The sequence below is a fragment of the Eleginops maclovinus genome, chromosome 11, assembly GCF_036324505.1.
Source record: "Eleginops maclovinus isolate JMC-PN-2008 ecotype Puerto Natales chromosome 11, JC_Emac_rtc_rv5, whole genome shotgun sequence".
Classification (NCBI taxonomy): Eukaryota; Metazoa; Chordata; class Actinopteri; order Perciformes; family Eleginopidae; genus Eleginops; species Eleginops maclovinus.
Window position 1 is genome coordinate 1,332,930 of NC_086359.1, and position 15,398 is coordinate 1,348,327.

A 15,398-nucleotide genomic window follows, 5' to 3' on the forward strand; every position below is an offset into this window, starting at 1 on the left:
CCTGATAAGCCACGGCAAGTGTCATAACAGAATCCCCCGACCTTGAGGCGACCTGACCTGTGGATTGTCCCCCAGTAGAATGGCACGCAATAAAAAAACATAAATGACTCAGAGAAGGACAACACGTGAGCTTTTACTTCTGATTTCTGAATTGTTCTACGAGTTCTGACCTTTAATACAAATGTTGACTTTTTCTAAGAAATCTAACTTTTGGGGAATGAACTGTTTTCTCAAAGTTCTGACTTTTTCCTTGGAGACTTGAAACTACAATTACAGACCATTACCTCATCAGCTCTATTCAGGTTAATAAACCAAAGGTCAAGTTAGATCCTTTTATATAATTGAACTGTGTGATCTTTAGAGACAATGCAAAGCACCTCTGACTTAGCCTCACTTTTCAGACCCGGAGGTTGCCGCTTGCTCCTCCCCTGGCGCGCAATAACAACTGGAAATGATTCAGATATCGACACCTCCTGTAAAAGGTGTGACAACTGGCGTCCTTGGCGCTGTCAGGATTTACTAACAGCACTTCCTGTCAAACATCTCTACAGGAGGCCGCACGGGAGACTATGTGGCCTCTCCAGAGAAACAAAGCACTGCACCACACAAACCTCAGAGTCATTTTGTAATCCCCCAGGAGGCTCTGGCACTCCATCCTTTTGCTTATTGTCTCTGCACTGTGGGGAGTGAGGGAATGAGGCTTCATCTATCTCAGCTTTCATCTAGACCGGGACTCACCATGCAGCAACTGAACTCTGAGATGTAACAGACCTGATGACTGTCCGCCAGAGACACAAGCAGAACCCACTTTGGCTTCCCTTGCTAACCGTCAGTACGTAAAGACCAAGGGGACTCACTCTTAGGGAATCACTCCCTCCCGTAAAATCCATTGGTTTGTGGACTACAGTGTTGAAATGTTGACTGTTTTAATCCAGAAATGACAAGAACGGTGAAGCTAAGTCAAACTTGAAATGCAAAAGACCATTTTAGGGGAGCAATGAACTTTAGTTAATCGAAAAACACTCAAAAAAAGACACAAACAAGAACAACACACTGGTAGCAGCTCCATCATTCTCAAGAAATCCCCCTTTCTTATCATGTCTGCTTTGAGAGAGACTTGAATCTAGCATTGAGACCATAAACTCATCAGGAACATGTTTACTCAATGTCTGGCATTAGAGTTAAACACCTGTAGCCAAGCACAAACCGACGTGGTACAAACAGTTCTGAGCACAGTTCCCTGAGGGCAAACCCTGGGCTGGGGAGGCAAGAGATCTGGTTGCTTAGCTCCTCTGTTGATCTGTGAGAGACCTGCCTTCTCTCCTATAGAAGCTGTGAACACATGCATTCTGCACCAGCAAGGAGTACGAGTTACTGGGAGGAAGAGGACAGAACAGACGCTCAGTTTCCACATAGCTGCCAGTCTGCTTGGTACCGACCTCTCGGCCCGCCGGTGTGCAGTGCAAGCATGTCTTCAGAGTTGGAGCTGCCTTTCCGGCCGGACACGGAGCTGACGGAGGTGATGCGTCTGCGGGTTCAGTCTCTGCAGCAGCGAGGCCAGAAGAGGCAGGACGGCGAGCGCCTGCTGCTGCCTCACGAGGCGGTGTACCGACTGGACTTCACCGAACAATCCCTCCGGTTCTCTCATTGGTCGGTGCAACTGGTCGATACCGGACGCCTCACCATCACCGCCACCTCGCAGCTCTGGACCCCGGATCTCACCCACCTGATGACGCGGCAGCTGCTGGAGCCCGCCGGGGTTTTCTGGAGGGGAACCAAGGACGACAGCGTCCAGTGCTACGAGGCCGACGCGTACGAGTTTGGTGAGAGAATCGCAGAGATGGCGAAGGTAAGGAAGGTGATGTACTTCCTGTTTGCCTTCGCAGAGGGATGCACCCCTGAGACTGTCAACTGCTCCATCAACTTCACAACGGACCGCTGAAACTCTTTCTCTGTGCTCGTGAGTTTAGATTATTTAAACCGGCATTGTTTTTATATCATACTCACACTATCTGTAAGGACAAGACTTCATCGTCCTCTCTCTGCAATAACTTCAAACATTCATACCTTCCTTTTGAACCTGTTGATCGTAGCAGTGTCTCTTTGTGTCTTTGTATTCTCTGATGTTAAATACAGCTTAATCCAAATAAATTGGATATATTTAAAGACGATGTGGTTGCCTTTTCTTAACCGACGACTAAAACACGGCTCACAGAAATGTTATTCATCGTGTCCTGTTTGACAAACAGCCAGCCCCGATGGGTTTGGTAGAAATGAGTCCCGTGTGAGATAATGGATAGAGAGTGTGTGTGTGTGTGTGTGTGTGTGTGTGTGTGTGTGTGTGTGTGTGTGTGTGTGTGTGTGTGTGTGTGTGTGTGTGTGTGTGTGTGTGTGTGTGTGTGTGAGAGAGAGTTTATTCCCTATTGGACGGGAAAGGTTCATGCTGCCTCATCCGTCTTGCATGGCGACCCTGACAAACAAGAGCGATGGGAGGCGTGAGGATTTCATCTCTAAGCCTCCTCTTCCTCCTGCAACAGTAACTGTGACTGAATGGGATGACGTGTGTGAGATGAAGTGTGTGTGAAGAAAGGAATAACGGCGATGTCAGGAGGTATTAAGTTCATTTCACGTTGCGAGAAAGCCTGCAAGCAACGTGCTTTCTGAAGCAGTAAATGATTCTCTGATAAGGAACGCTGCATTATCAGGAGGCTCACTTAATTCCTGCTCACCTTGAACGCATCCATGTTATTATTGAGCGTCCTCATTGGTATGTGTGCTTCTGCTCAAAGCGTGACAGGCATGGGTTAAAATAATGGATTATCTTTAAGGGATAGGATGACATTGATACCCCTCTAAGTAGTGCTCCAGAAAAATTTATTTTAGATCATTGCAATTTTAAAAAATCTGAAAATGCTGGAGGGATTTCCTGATTTCTTCTCACGTAAAATCAATATCTTACACGACATTTAGCGCCAGCGAAATTCAAAAGACCTTTTTTCCAATATATTCAGAATAAAAGAGTGGAAAATGATCTGCGGTGCATCCTTACAGCTATCATTTAAAACAGACTTTGCTGAGTAATAACAGAGGTTTAAGAGAGGCAGGGTGATGCTTCACAAAAGCTCTAAAGCTACATGAAAGGCACGAGTAACTACCAGGGTACAAAAGCAGCGTCAATAACAGTGTTCTGAGTAACCAGCCCTGGGGTCTCACAGGGAAACAGTTTCTGCTCCTGTGAGAGTTTCAGGAAGTGCAGCTGGTGCCGACGGGGGACCGAGCAGATCCCTGCACAAAGGCATCTTCAACAAACACACTTCCACCTTCTAATGCTCAGATCGGAACCAGTTTGGAACAATAACCATTAGAAAGGGTCTGAAGTTCAATTACACATCCGACCAAAATAGCCTTTAACTTTAGGGTTCTGAGAAAAAGAGTTCTTAGATTTCCTGCAAACAATTCACTCTTTTTTTGAAGAATTTTAACTAAAATCTCAGAATTCTGACTTTTGTCTAGAAACAAAAAAAAGAAACTATTTCATTTTTTTTTGCTGGAAAAACATTTTTTAATAAAAATCAGATTTTTTCTCTCAGAACATTTCTTTGGGATAAATAATTAAATGTAGATTTTTACCCGAATTTAGCGTTTTGAGATTTTTAATTTGAGAATAATGTGAAATGCATTTAATATGACATGTTTTCTGATCTACATGTTAGTATTCTGCCTTTTTTTCTGAATTTAATCTCACAATTCTGACGTTTCTGAACTCAAAAATAAATAAATAGAATAATAATTCTGAAAATAAAATCTCTGATTCTGACTTTAATATCTGTTGAAACACAGAACTCAAAAATAAATAAAAACAACATTTTCACAAATAAAAAAAGTCAGACTTTTGTCTCACATTTTATTTTTCACTTACATCTCAGGACTTTTGGTCGGATCTCCGAAAAACGTGAACGTAAAAAATACTTACTTTTTGCCACAGAGACTCTCTGGAGGCCAGGCTGGAGCAGGCTGCTACAAACCAGCAGTTCCCCAGCTGTCCCTGATGTAAGTCGTGGGCGCTGATGCCGTCCACAAACAGGTGGGGGTCTTCACACAGCTCCTACAAACACACAGCAGTTTAGTGAGGGGAGCTTTGAGGCACAACGCTGACGAACCATGGTATGTTTTTTATGCTACCTAAGAAAAAGAATTGCAATATTGAGTAATATCCAAATTGCAGGAAGTAGTTTCTGGAGCTTCACAAAAGTCCAAACGGTATCTACAGACGTGTCGATTCATGCCGCCTCATCTCACTACTAATTCATCATGTAAACATTGGATACTTGTGAACACTTCTGAAGAAAGTAGTGTGTACGGTCCTCAGAGCAACACAGAGCTTCATGAATCAGAGAAAGAGCATCTGTCCTGAAGCCCACGTATCATCTTCACCATCTTCTGAGAGTGGGAGGCTGCAAGCTTTTATCTACTCTCACTCTCACACACACACACACACACACACACACACAGACCTCCTGTGGTTCCTGTGATAAGGTGTTGGATGATTACTACAGAGACTGTCCTCCACTCTCTTTTTAAGATATTTTTTGGGGGCTTTTTGCCTTTAATCGGATAGGACAGTGGAGAGTGACAGGAAAGTGGGATCCGGAAAGGACCACGGGTCGGGAATTGAACCCGGGTCGCCGGCGTGCGATGCAGGTGCCCGAGTCAGTCGCGCCATGGCCGGGGCCACAACCGAGCAGAGGTTTGTCTCGATTATTTGGAAAGTTCTTCGGGTTTTGGACTTTTTTGATGTCAGCCTGAACCTGAGAGACACACAGCTCAACTCTCCTGTTCTTTGTCTGTATGTTATGTCCTTTAAAAACTTTACTCACCTCTCCTCTCATTTCAGTGTCATCACTTCCTGCGCTGATTAGTCTCACCTGTGCCCCATCATCACCCCTCCCCCTGTGTATTCAGTCTGTGATCCCCTCAGTTCCTCTTTGTTCCTTTAAGCGGCCCAGCAGTATTTTCCCTAGCTTCCACGTGAACCTGACCCAGCACCCAGTTCCTGCCTTATCTTTGTCTGTTTTGATTGCTGATTGACCTCCCTCCGTGTACTGAACCTCTGTTAAGTAAAGACCTTTCATTGAGACTGAAACCTCTGTCCCTGAGTCGTGCTATTGAGTCCTCTACCTGTGTTCACTCAGTCGTCACAAACACTATATACTATATAGAAATAGCTGCTATATAATAGCCCTCCAGGTCAATATGTTTTTCAATATGAAGGTTAACACATGCCTGATGTAAAATACTGTGCATTTCTACGACTGTCTGCAGGTCGCAGGGTGTGAACCGTTTGTCTGTTTTTCCGCCGGTCGATGGGCTCCTCCATTACTCAGCAGACAGAGGAGAGCACTTATCAGCTCTTTATCTTTACACACTCCTGAACTCAACTACGGTCGGAAAGTAAAAGATGGACGCGCATGAGCCTTTACTCGTGTGATGTATACACACTGCAAACATCAGAAAGTTTCAGAATCATATTTATTTAATTACTGGATTATGATTATTGATGCATTAGGGATAAAGTGTTGCAGGAATGAGCCCCAAAACCAGCAAATGGGTCCCCTCTTCAATGGTTTCCTTTAGCTTAGCGGTGGTGACGTGAAGTCATGTGACCGTGCTGTAGTTCCTTTATAGCCCAACATTAGCCTCCTTTAGCTTAGCGTGGTGACGTGAAGTCATGTGACCGTGCTGTAGTTCCTTTATAGCCCAACATTAGCCGCCTTTAGCTTAGCGGTGGAGACGGGAAGTCATGTGACCGTGCTGTAGTTCCTTTATAGCCCAACATTAGCCTCCTTTAGCTTAGCGGTGGTGACGTGAAGTCATGTGACCGTGCTGTAGTTCCTTTATAGCCCAACATTAGCCGCCTTTAGCTTAGTGGTGCTGACGTGAAGTCATGTGACCGTGCTGTAGTTCCTTTATAGCCCAACATTAGCCGCCTTTAGCTTAGCGGTGGGGACGTGAAGTCATGTGACCGTGCTGTAGTTCCTTTATAGCCCAACATTAGCCGCCTTTAGCTTAGCGGTGGTGACGTGAATTCATGTGACCGTGCTGTAGTTCCTTTATAGCCCAACATTAGCCTCCTTTAGCTTAGCGGTGGTGACGTGAAGACATGTGACCGTGCTGTAGTTCCTTTATAGCCCAACATTAGCCGCCTTTAGCTTAGTGGTGCTGACGTGAAGTCATGTGACCGTGCTGTAGTTCCTTTATAGCCCAACATTAGCCGCCTTTAGCTTAGCGGTGGTGACGTGAAGTCATGTGACCGTGCTGTAGTTCCTTTATAGCCCAACATTAGCCGCCTTTAGCTTAGCGGTGGTGACGTGAAGTCATTTGACTGTGCTGTAGTTCCTTTATAGCCTCACGTTAGCTTTTTACTTCAGAAATCATAAAGTGGTGTTTACATGTGGAGATTATCCTGCTGCGTATCTTAAACGTTTGACTTTATTTTCTGCAATAATCCAAAATCACATGCAGAAATCCCATCGGACCAGGGAGATGCCATCCCTGAGCCTCTCTATAGTAGCATCCTTCAAGGGTCATGTGCATGTGTACGAGGGCCAATCACACACACTGGTGCATGTTCAAGTGAGGACACACACACACACACACACACACACACACACACACACACACACACACACACACACACACACACACACACACACACACACACACACACACAGAGGACACAACCAAGGTCAGTAGTTTGCTGACTCTGCGAGGCTGATTGCTGCAAAAGCAAACTTATAATCAGAAGCCACTGCAGTCCCTGAGGAGCAGCAGCTTCACCTTACAGAGACTGAAGTGTGGCATACACAGCCACATAATGCAGGGTCATTTGTGACCTTTTCTCTGTGTTCATGGAAGAAAGTTTACATTTTAGTCAAAGTGAGAGCACTGTTGAGGTTAATATGTTCTAAAAGGCCAGCCAATTAGATAAGATATACTCATTGATCGTTACAACAGCAGGTTAAAACAAAGGCAGTGCACATAATATGCAAATTAGAAAGAGTAAAAAACAAACATAAAACAAAGTGAACCGTGAGAGGCACAACTCTGTCTGACCAATGAACACTATGAAGGGCCAAAACTAGAGCTAACACAATTCAAAAGTAGGATATTATTTACCTTAAGTGTGTGAGGAACACGTCAGCCAATGAGAATGTTCAGAAAAACCCTAAAAACGTGTCCAAGTCAGTGATCAGTAATCTTACTTCAAAATGCTTCAACATTTTGGGATTTCTCTCAACAGGAACCCACTAACGTTGTGGGACAGCATAGGGAATAATAACATATTGACTACTTATTTCTAGTGATAAGAGGGACAAGATAAGAACCTAACTAACTCACAGGTTGTCTAAATGATCTGTCAGATTTACTTCATAAGTTAATTCAGAATCTATCTGTCTCTTTTTCTGTCTGCCTTGAATTAAATCATTTCTTTGAATGCAAATAAAGAAAATGAAATAGAGTGAGCCTGTGCCACTGTCCCTCTGACGCAGTGTGTGGATGTGTGTCTGAGCCACAGTTAAGATCTCTAATCACGTCCCCCCCCCCCTCAACTCCCGTCCTGCAGCATTGATTGGTGGAGTCTCCCCGTGGTGGGCAGCCGCGGTGGGATTGGCTCAGGTTGGAAGAGTAATAGAGTATCGACCGCCGGCCGGCTCAGCAGGCACTGAAGTAATGTGAATATTGTGGCTGAGCACAGCCTAATCATTTAGCCCGATGCTGAGAACCTTTCACAAGCTTCATCGCCGTCCTCAGCGCCATCCATCAGCTGAACATCAAACACAACGCGAGCAAACAGACAGAATGCAGAGTCCAGCACAGAATCCTCTGAGCACACGTTCAGCTTCTCTCATTAAAATGCAAGGTGTGTTTCCTCCAGGCTTCACAAGTAACACCAGTTCTTCTCTGTTGGTGTAACGTGAGAGATCCCTGCACATTACCCCGCTCATAACACGGATTAATACTCAATTACTTTTCAATCGTGATTTAAAATGATCTGCTGTTCTCCTTTCTACAGCTGGCGTTAATGATTCCAGACTTCCTCTGGGCGGATTGAGATAACTTTGCATACACTTGCTCAGATCTTCCTCCTTAGCAACATTATTTTCTCCCTAGCAACAGCCTGTTCTCCTTAGCAACAGTCTGTTGTCCTTAGCAACATTATTAATTTCCTTAGCAACAGCCTGTTCTCCTTAGCAACAGTCTGTTGTCCTTAGCAACAGTCTTCTCTTCTTAGCAACAGTCTGTTCTCCTTAGCAACGGTCTGCTCTTCTTAGCAAGTCTGTTCTCCTTAGCAACGGTCTGTTCTCCTTAGCAACAGGTCTGTTCTCCTTAGCAACAGGTCTGTTCTCCTCAGCAACGATCTGCTAGCATAAATGAACAACCTCTGGTATGTCCATATTGATCAATCAGAATCCGGTATTCAACAAAGCAGTACAATAAGAAGTGTGGAGAAGCAAAACACCCTGAACGATTAACGCGTGATCGTTTATCCCCATGTGATTTTATTTGGAGTGCATCCTAATAGAGTATAGAATAACGTCACAACATAGAAGAAGATTTGTGAGATTTCATATTCAGTTATTTACCTCAAAAAGTCTCATTCACACAAAAACATCAAGTCAATCAAGTATAGAGCAATCCTGACAATGGATTTACAGGTTCAGGTAAATACTGGCGCTCACTTCTCTGTCCGCACAGAAACAAGCTCTAAATCATTTTATCTTTATTATACTTTCTCTATCGCTCCGTCGGCGGAAAAATGACCCTCGTCTCACAGGATGTTGTCGTCATATCGCCCCACCCTGTCCGACTGAAGACATAAATAAACAAATGAGAGGGGGGAGATGAAGGGGGAGGCGGGGAAGACGATGTGAGACTCACAGCGAGAGGGGGGGGAAGCGTTTTATTAGAGCTGGCGCTTTATGCTCACTCTGCCACTGGGACTTCATGGAAGCCATAAATACTGCCTCGGTGCATCTGAGCAAGGATAACAGGGAGCTAAACGACCTCCAGGGGGGAAGGGGGGAAGCTGTGAACCGTCACCCTGACTCTGATAACACCCCCTCTCTGATCAACACATACACAGTGTGAGAGAGAAATGTGAGGGGGAATGTATAACATGTAACAGGATAATCAGGATTTAAAAGGAAGGACGGTAAGGAGGTAGGAAGGGAGGTAGATGGACGGGCGGACGGACGGACGGACGGACGGACAGATAGATCAAAATGAATCTTTCCATCACCTCTGTTTTGGAGACAGAAAGGTTGTCCCTGTGTAATCTTGCAAACAGCCTTGCTAATAACAACTAACCAAAGCTACAGTTTAGAGAGAAATTGAATGAAACCGATCTATTTGACTCCTTTTTCATATATTTGGGATTACTACCAACAGATACAAGTCCAAAGAGACACAAACAAGGCTCCTAAAACCAGGGCAGAGTTGGGATATTGTTCCTGTTGTCACAGTTTTCACACAGGAACTCAAATAAGGAATGGAAGTGTCATGCGAGCGTTTTTGTGAGTACTCTGTTATCGGCTCCTCTCACATCAAGTCTGTGGAGAGCTTGTTTTAAATCATTAAACAGCTGCTTAATAAACTGGTATTGGTCCAATGGCTAAGGTTTTATTGTATTATTAATAAATGATCAAGTGTTCCAGATACATGAATCAGCGCATGGATTCAGACCAACAGAAAAAAAGGGGAAATGTCTTGAGATTTAACTTTAACTACATACTGATATACACCTGAAGATCAGCAGGAGAGGACTCTTTAAAGTAGAGACTCTACATACTGATATACACCTGAACATCAGCAGGAGAGGACTCTTTAAACTAGAGACTCTACATACTGATATACACCTGAACATCAGCAGGAGAGGACTCTTTAAAGTAGAGACTCTACATACTGATATACACCTGAACATCAGTAGGAGAGGACTCTTTAAACTAGAGACACTACATACTGATATACACCTGAACATCAGCAGGAGAGGACTCTTTAAACTAGAGACGCTACATACTGATATACACCTGAACATCAGCAGGAGAGGACTCTTTAAAGTAGAGACGCTACATACTGATATACACCTGAACATCAGCAGGAGAGGACTCTTTAAAGTAGAGACGCTACATACTGATATACACCTGAACATCAGCAGGAGAGGACTCTTTAAAGTAGAGACTCTACATACTGATATACACCTGAACATCAGCAGGAGAGGACTCTTTAAAGTAGAGACACTACATACTGATATACACCTGAACATCAGCAGGAGAGGACTCTTTAAAGTAGAGACTCTACATACTGATATACACCTGAACATCAGCAGGAGAGGACTCTTTAAAGTAGAGACACTACATACTGATATACACCTGAACATCAGCAGGAGAGGACTCTTTAAAGTAGAGACACTACATACTGATAAACACATGAACATCAGCAGGAGAGGACTCTTTAAAGTAGAGACACTACATACTGATATACACCTGAACATCAGCAGGAGAGGACTCTTTAAAGTAGAGACTCTACATACTGATATACACCTGAACATCAGCAGGAGAGGACTCTTTAAAGTGAGATTCTACATACTGATATACACCTGAACATCAGCAGGAGAGGACTCTTTAAAGTAGAGACGCTACATACTGATATACACCTGAACATCAGCAGGAGAGGACTCTTTAAAGTAGAGACTCTACATACTGATATACACCTGAACATCAGCAGGAGAGGACTCTTTAAAGTAGAGACACTACATACTGATATACACCTGAACATCAGCAGGAGAGGACTCTTTAAAGTAGAGACACTACATACTGATAAACACATGAACATCAGCAGGAGAGGACTCTTTAAAGTAGAGACTCTACATACTGATATACACCTGAACATCAGCAGGAGAGGACTCTTTAAAGTAGAGACACTACATACTGATATACACCTGAACATCAGCAGGAGAGGACTCTTTAAAGTAGAGACACTACATACTGATATACACCTGAACATCAGCAGGAGAGGACTCTTTAAAGTAGAGACGCTACATACTGATATACACCTGAACATCAGCAGGAGAGGACTCTTTAAAGTAGAGACTCTACATACTGATATACACCTGAACATCAGCAGGAGAGGACTCTTTAAATGAATACCTAGTTCTTTGTGTCTTTATAAAGGATGTGCTTCCCACAGTGACCTCAATAAGACCACTAAGGGAAATTTGATTAAGTTGTGTAATTCAATAAAGGTAAGTCACTTTAGAATTAAGTCCAAGACAACAACAGCAACAGCAACCTCATTACGTCTGAAGGATTAATCACAATGTTATTGAAATTGCAATATGGATCTGTGATATATCCAAATTGCAGGAAGCACAACATTTGTTAAAGGCTAAATTTGTGTAAATATTATTCTGATTATTTAGAGTTTCGTGGAGCTGCAGAGAAGCCTACAAACGGTATTCCTCAGACATAATAAAAGTCCTTGTTTGGAGTAGAAGACAATGTAGATACTGTTTAAAAAGTAGTCCTGTTATATTTCTGATGCAAAATTGGTCAAAATAATGAAACAAACATCCAGATTGTGCAGCCCTTAAACGTTACCATACAGTATTGGCACTTTTAATACAAATCTAAAACATGCTAAGATGTTAGCTCCTGTTAGCCTCCTGACACTGAGAGTGAAGAGGTAAAATAAACAGGATTCTCCTCCTGCCCTCTCTCTCTCTCTCCTCTTGACTTCCTCCAGTTCTTCCGTCTGCATGACTGACATCAGCACAGACCAAAACATAATCTGTGTGACCCAGTTTCCATGGCGATGTATGCTGGCTGTTGCTGAACACACGGGGCAGAAGGAGGTTACTCCATCCACAGCAGCTTCGCTAAATTCTGAGGCCCCGCTATCCCATAACTACCGCCACGAAGCATACATCCAGCGCCGGCTTACGCAAGATCACCAAAGAGAGGAGCGGAGACACCACTGCAGACTACAGCTAGAAAAGCTAGAACTCAGGTATGCTTTGGTACGAGCAGAACCAGCTACACCAAGAGCCACCACAGGGATGTATCAGCCTGTCAGCGAGAGAGGATGGATGTGGTCCTGTAAAACCACTAGACTCAGTGTAGCTGTGAAAATGTACGATTCTGCTTGTTGAAAAAGTCTAATTTGTCTGTAAGGGAAGTTAGTGTATCATAAGCACTCGCAAAAAATAAAATGCAAGTACTTGAATTCAGATATAAATAAATACCTCAAAGCATAAATATCTACCAGGATTTAATCAGCCGAAAGTCTTTACAACTCACCCGAGGCCTCTTCCAGACCACGCGTCCGATCCTGTTGCCCTGGGAGAAGAGCGAGTCGTCGTAGGCAGGGAATCGGGGGTCCTCGAAGAGAAGGCCGCTCTGCAGGCACTGCCTCTTCAGGGTGGAGTACTGCTGCCCCTCGAAGGCCTTCACGGAAGTAAACATGCTGCAGCCCTACAGGGAACCACAGGGAAGACAAGGAGGGACACCTGTCAGAGATACAGCTGTAATAAGCATCGTGCAGCGAGGGGATCATGGTGGGTAATGTTTACTTCCTGTCTGTCTTCTTCTGCTGTTCCCTTTAGTGTTTACTTCCTGTCTGTCTTCTTCTGCTGTTCCCTTTAGTGTTTACTTCCTGTCTGTCTTCTTCTGACGTTCCCTTTAGTGTTTACTTCATGTCTGTCTTCTTCTGCTGTTCCCTTTAGTGTTTACTTCCTGTCCCTTTAGTGTTTACTTCCTGACTGTCTTCTTCTGCTGTTCCCTTTAGTGTTTACTTCCTGTCTGTCTTCTTCTGCTGTTCCCTTTAGTGTTTACTTCCTGTCTGTCTTCTTCTGACGTTCCCTTGAGTGTTTACTTCCTGTCTGTCTTCTTCTGCTGTTCCCTTTAGTGTTTACTTCCTGTCTGTCTTCTTCTGTTGTTCCCTTTAGTGTTTACTTCCTGTCTGTCTTCTTCTGCTGTTCCCTTTAGTGTTTACTTCCTGTCTGTCTTCTTCTGCTGTTCCCTTTAGTGTTTACTTCCTGACACACACACACACACACACACACACACACACACACACACACACACACACACACACACACACACACACACACACACACACACACACACACACACACACACACACACACACACACACACACACACACACACTCGACTGACTGACAGCAGCATCCAGCAGACTGTAATACCTTACAGAAAAGCCCTCAGTGGGAATAAGGAGTCGATGTTTGCTGCCGCCCTGAGCTCAGCCTGGAATCCGTGGGTCAAAATGATGAATCTGTCGATGCTCAGTTATCCTCGGGGGTCTAATTATCACTGCTGTACGTTGAAGGAGCCGCAAACAGAGGCTTCTGAGAGGACAATCCGTGCTGAAACACAACGTTTTCTATTGTTTGAAATACACTTTATTGTATTACTATTATAGTGCCTCTTCAGTGTCTGTGATTTTACATGTCAACACTTTTTCTGGTCACTTATTTATATACTTCATCCTCTACCCGTGTCATTTCATTTCATAATCAATACAAAGCAGCCAGAAGTATAGACAGCAGACCAGAGATTTACTACAGGATTTCAAAGACTCTCAGGTCATTGACTTTCATCTCCGTACGCGGCTCGTCCTCTTAACACTGAGCACTGAGGCTCCTCTTTAAAGATATACACCTGGACATCAGCAGGAGAGGACTCTTTAAAGTAGTGACGCTACATACTGATATACACCTGAACATCAGCAGGAGAGGACTCTTTAAAGTAGAGACGCTACATACTGATATACACCTGAACATCAGCAGGAGAGGACTCTTTAAAGTAGAGACTCTACATACTGATATACACCTGAACATCAGCAGGAGAGGACTCTTTAAAGTAGAGACTCTACATACTGACATACACCTGAACATCAGCAGGAGAGGACTCTTTAAAGTAGAGACACTACATACTGATATACACCTGAACATCAGGAGAGGACTCTTTAAAGTAGAGACACTACATACTGATATACACCTGAACATCAGCAGGAGAGGACTCTTTAAAGTAGAGACACTACATACTGATATACACCTGAACATCAGCAGGAGAGGACTCTTTAAAGTAGAGACGCTACATACTGATATACACCTGAACATCAGCAGGAGAGGACTCTTTAAAGTAGGATACTACATACTGATATACACCTGAACATCAGCAGGAGAGGACTCTTTAAAGTAGAGACACTACATACTGATATACACCTGAACATCAGCAGGAGAGGACTCTTTAAAGTAGAGACTCTACATACTGATATACACCTGAACATCAGCAGGAGAGGACTCTTTAAAGTAGAGACTCTACATACTGATATACACCTGAACATCAGCAGGAGAGGACTCTTTAAAGTAGAGACACTACATACTGATATACACCTGAACATCAGCAGGAGAGGACTCTTTAAAGTAGAGACTCTACATACTGATATACACATGAACATCAGCAGGAGAGGACTCTTTAAAGTAGAGACACTACATACTGATATACACCTGAACATCAGCAGGAGAGGACTCTTTAAGAAGCGTTCAGAGGACTCTTCTTGGACCTCACAGCTCTGACACTAACGTGAGCTGACTGTCACAACGGTGTCCGACTCGTGATATCATGAAGTCGCCTCGTTTGAATGCATAATTAATCAGGTGGACTTGAGGAATGTGGAGGTCTGCTCTGTAAATGTTAAGCAGTGGCAGAGGTCGGGGTTTGACGTATCCACATCTACATGCAGATCAATACCAGCTGCTGTCCTCAAGGTTAATTAGCTCATTGCTAATATGTCAATAAAAACATGAGGAGAAAATTAAAAAGCAGAAACGTTTGTCTGTCGACCTTCACGGTACATTTCTTGGGCAATTGTTTAAAAAAATATTAATTAAAGGGAACAAAAAAGGTAGAAATATGTTTCTGTGTATTTTCAAATTCTATTCATTTTTATTTCATGTTCAATTACTTGTTTACATGATGCTGTGATGAAAAAATGCCCCAAATTGGGAAAAATGCAGTAAATTTAATGTCGTTAAGTAATAATAATTAGTACAAAAAACACAGTTTCTTCGATAAATGCTAATTTTAAAGCCTACAAAATACAAATGGTTGAAAAATCGTGAACAACAGGTACATTTAGTGATCCCCCCCCCCCATAATATTACCGTATACGCTGTAATTCCTCATCCGTTCCACCTGGCACACTGCTCTGGAGTAAAGTAATAAAGTGTCTTTAAGCTGAATTACTAGTAGCAGCGTTATCAGATAAAGCGTTTTATAATTGGGACGCACCTCGCAGCGGTGTTCAATGGCTTC

At 43.4% G+C, this 15,398-nt stretch overlaps 2 protein-coding genes across 2 annotated transcripts in view; one reads left to right on the forward strand and one right to left on the reverse strand.

Moving 5' to 3' along the window:
• capn5b (calpain 5b) overlaps positions 1-15,398 on the reverse strand; it is a 34,404-nt gene that overhangs the window by 10,701 nt on the left and 8,305 nt on the right. The window contains exons 2-3 of the mRNA XM_063895607.1: positions 12,357-12,530; positions 3,974-4,105 (exon numbers count right to left, since the gene is read on the reverse strand). Coding sequence (XP_063751677.1) covers positions 3,974-4,105; positions 12,357-12,521 — 297 coding nt within the window. The 5' untranslated portion in view covers positions 12,522-12,530. The remainder of the gene's footprint in view (positions 1-3,973; positions 4,106-12,356; positions 12,531-15,398) is intronic.
• On the forward strand, positions 1,469-1,942 carry ompb (olfactory marker protein b). Its single transcript, XM_063895606.1, has one exon. The coding sequence runs from the start codon at positions 1,469-1,471 to the stop codon at positions 1,940-1,942; it is 474 nt and encodes a 157-aa protein (XP_063751676.1).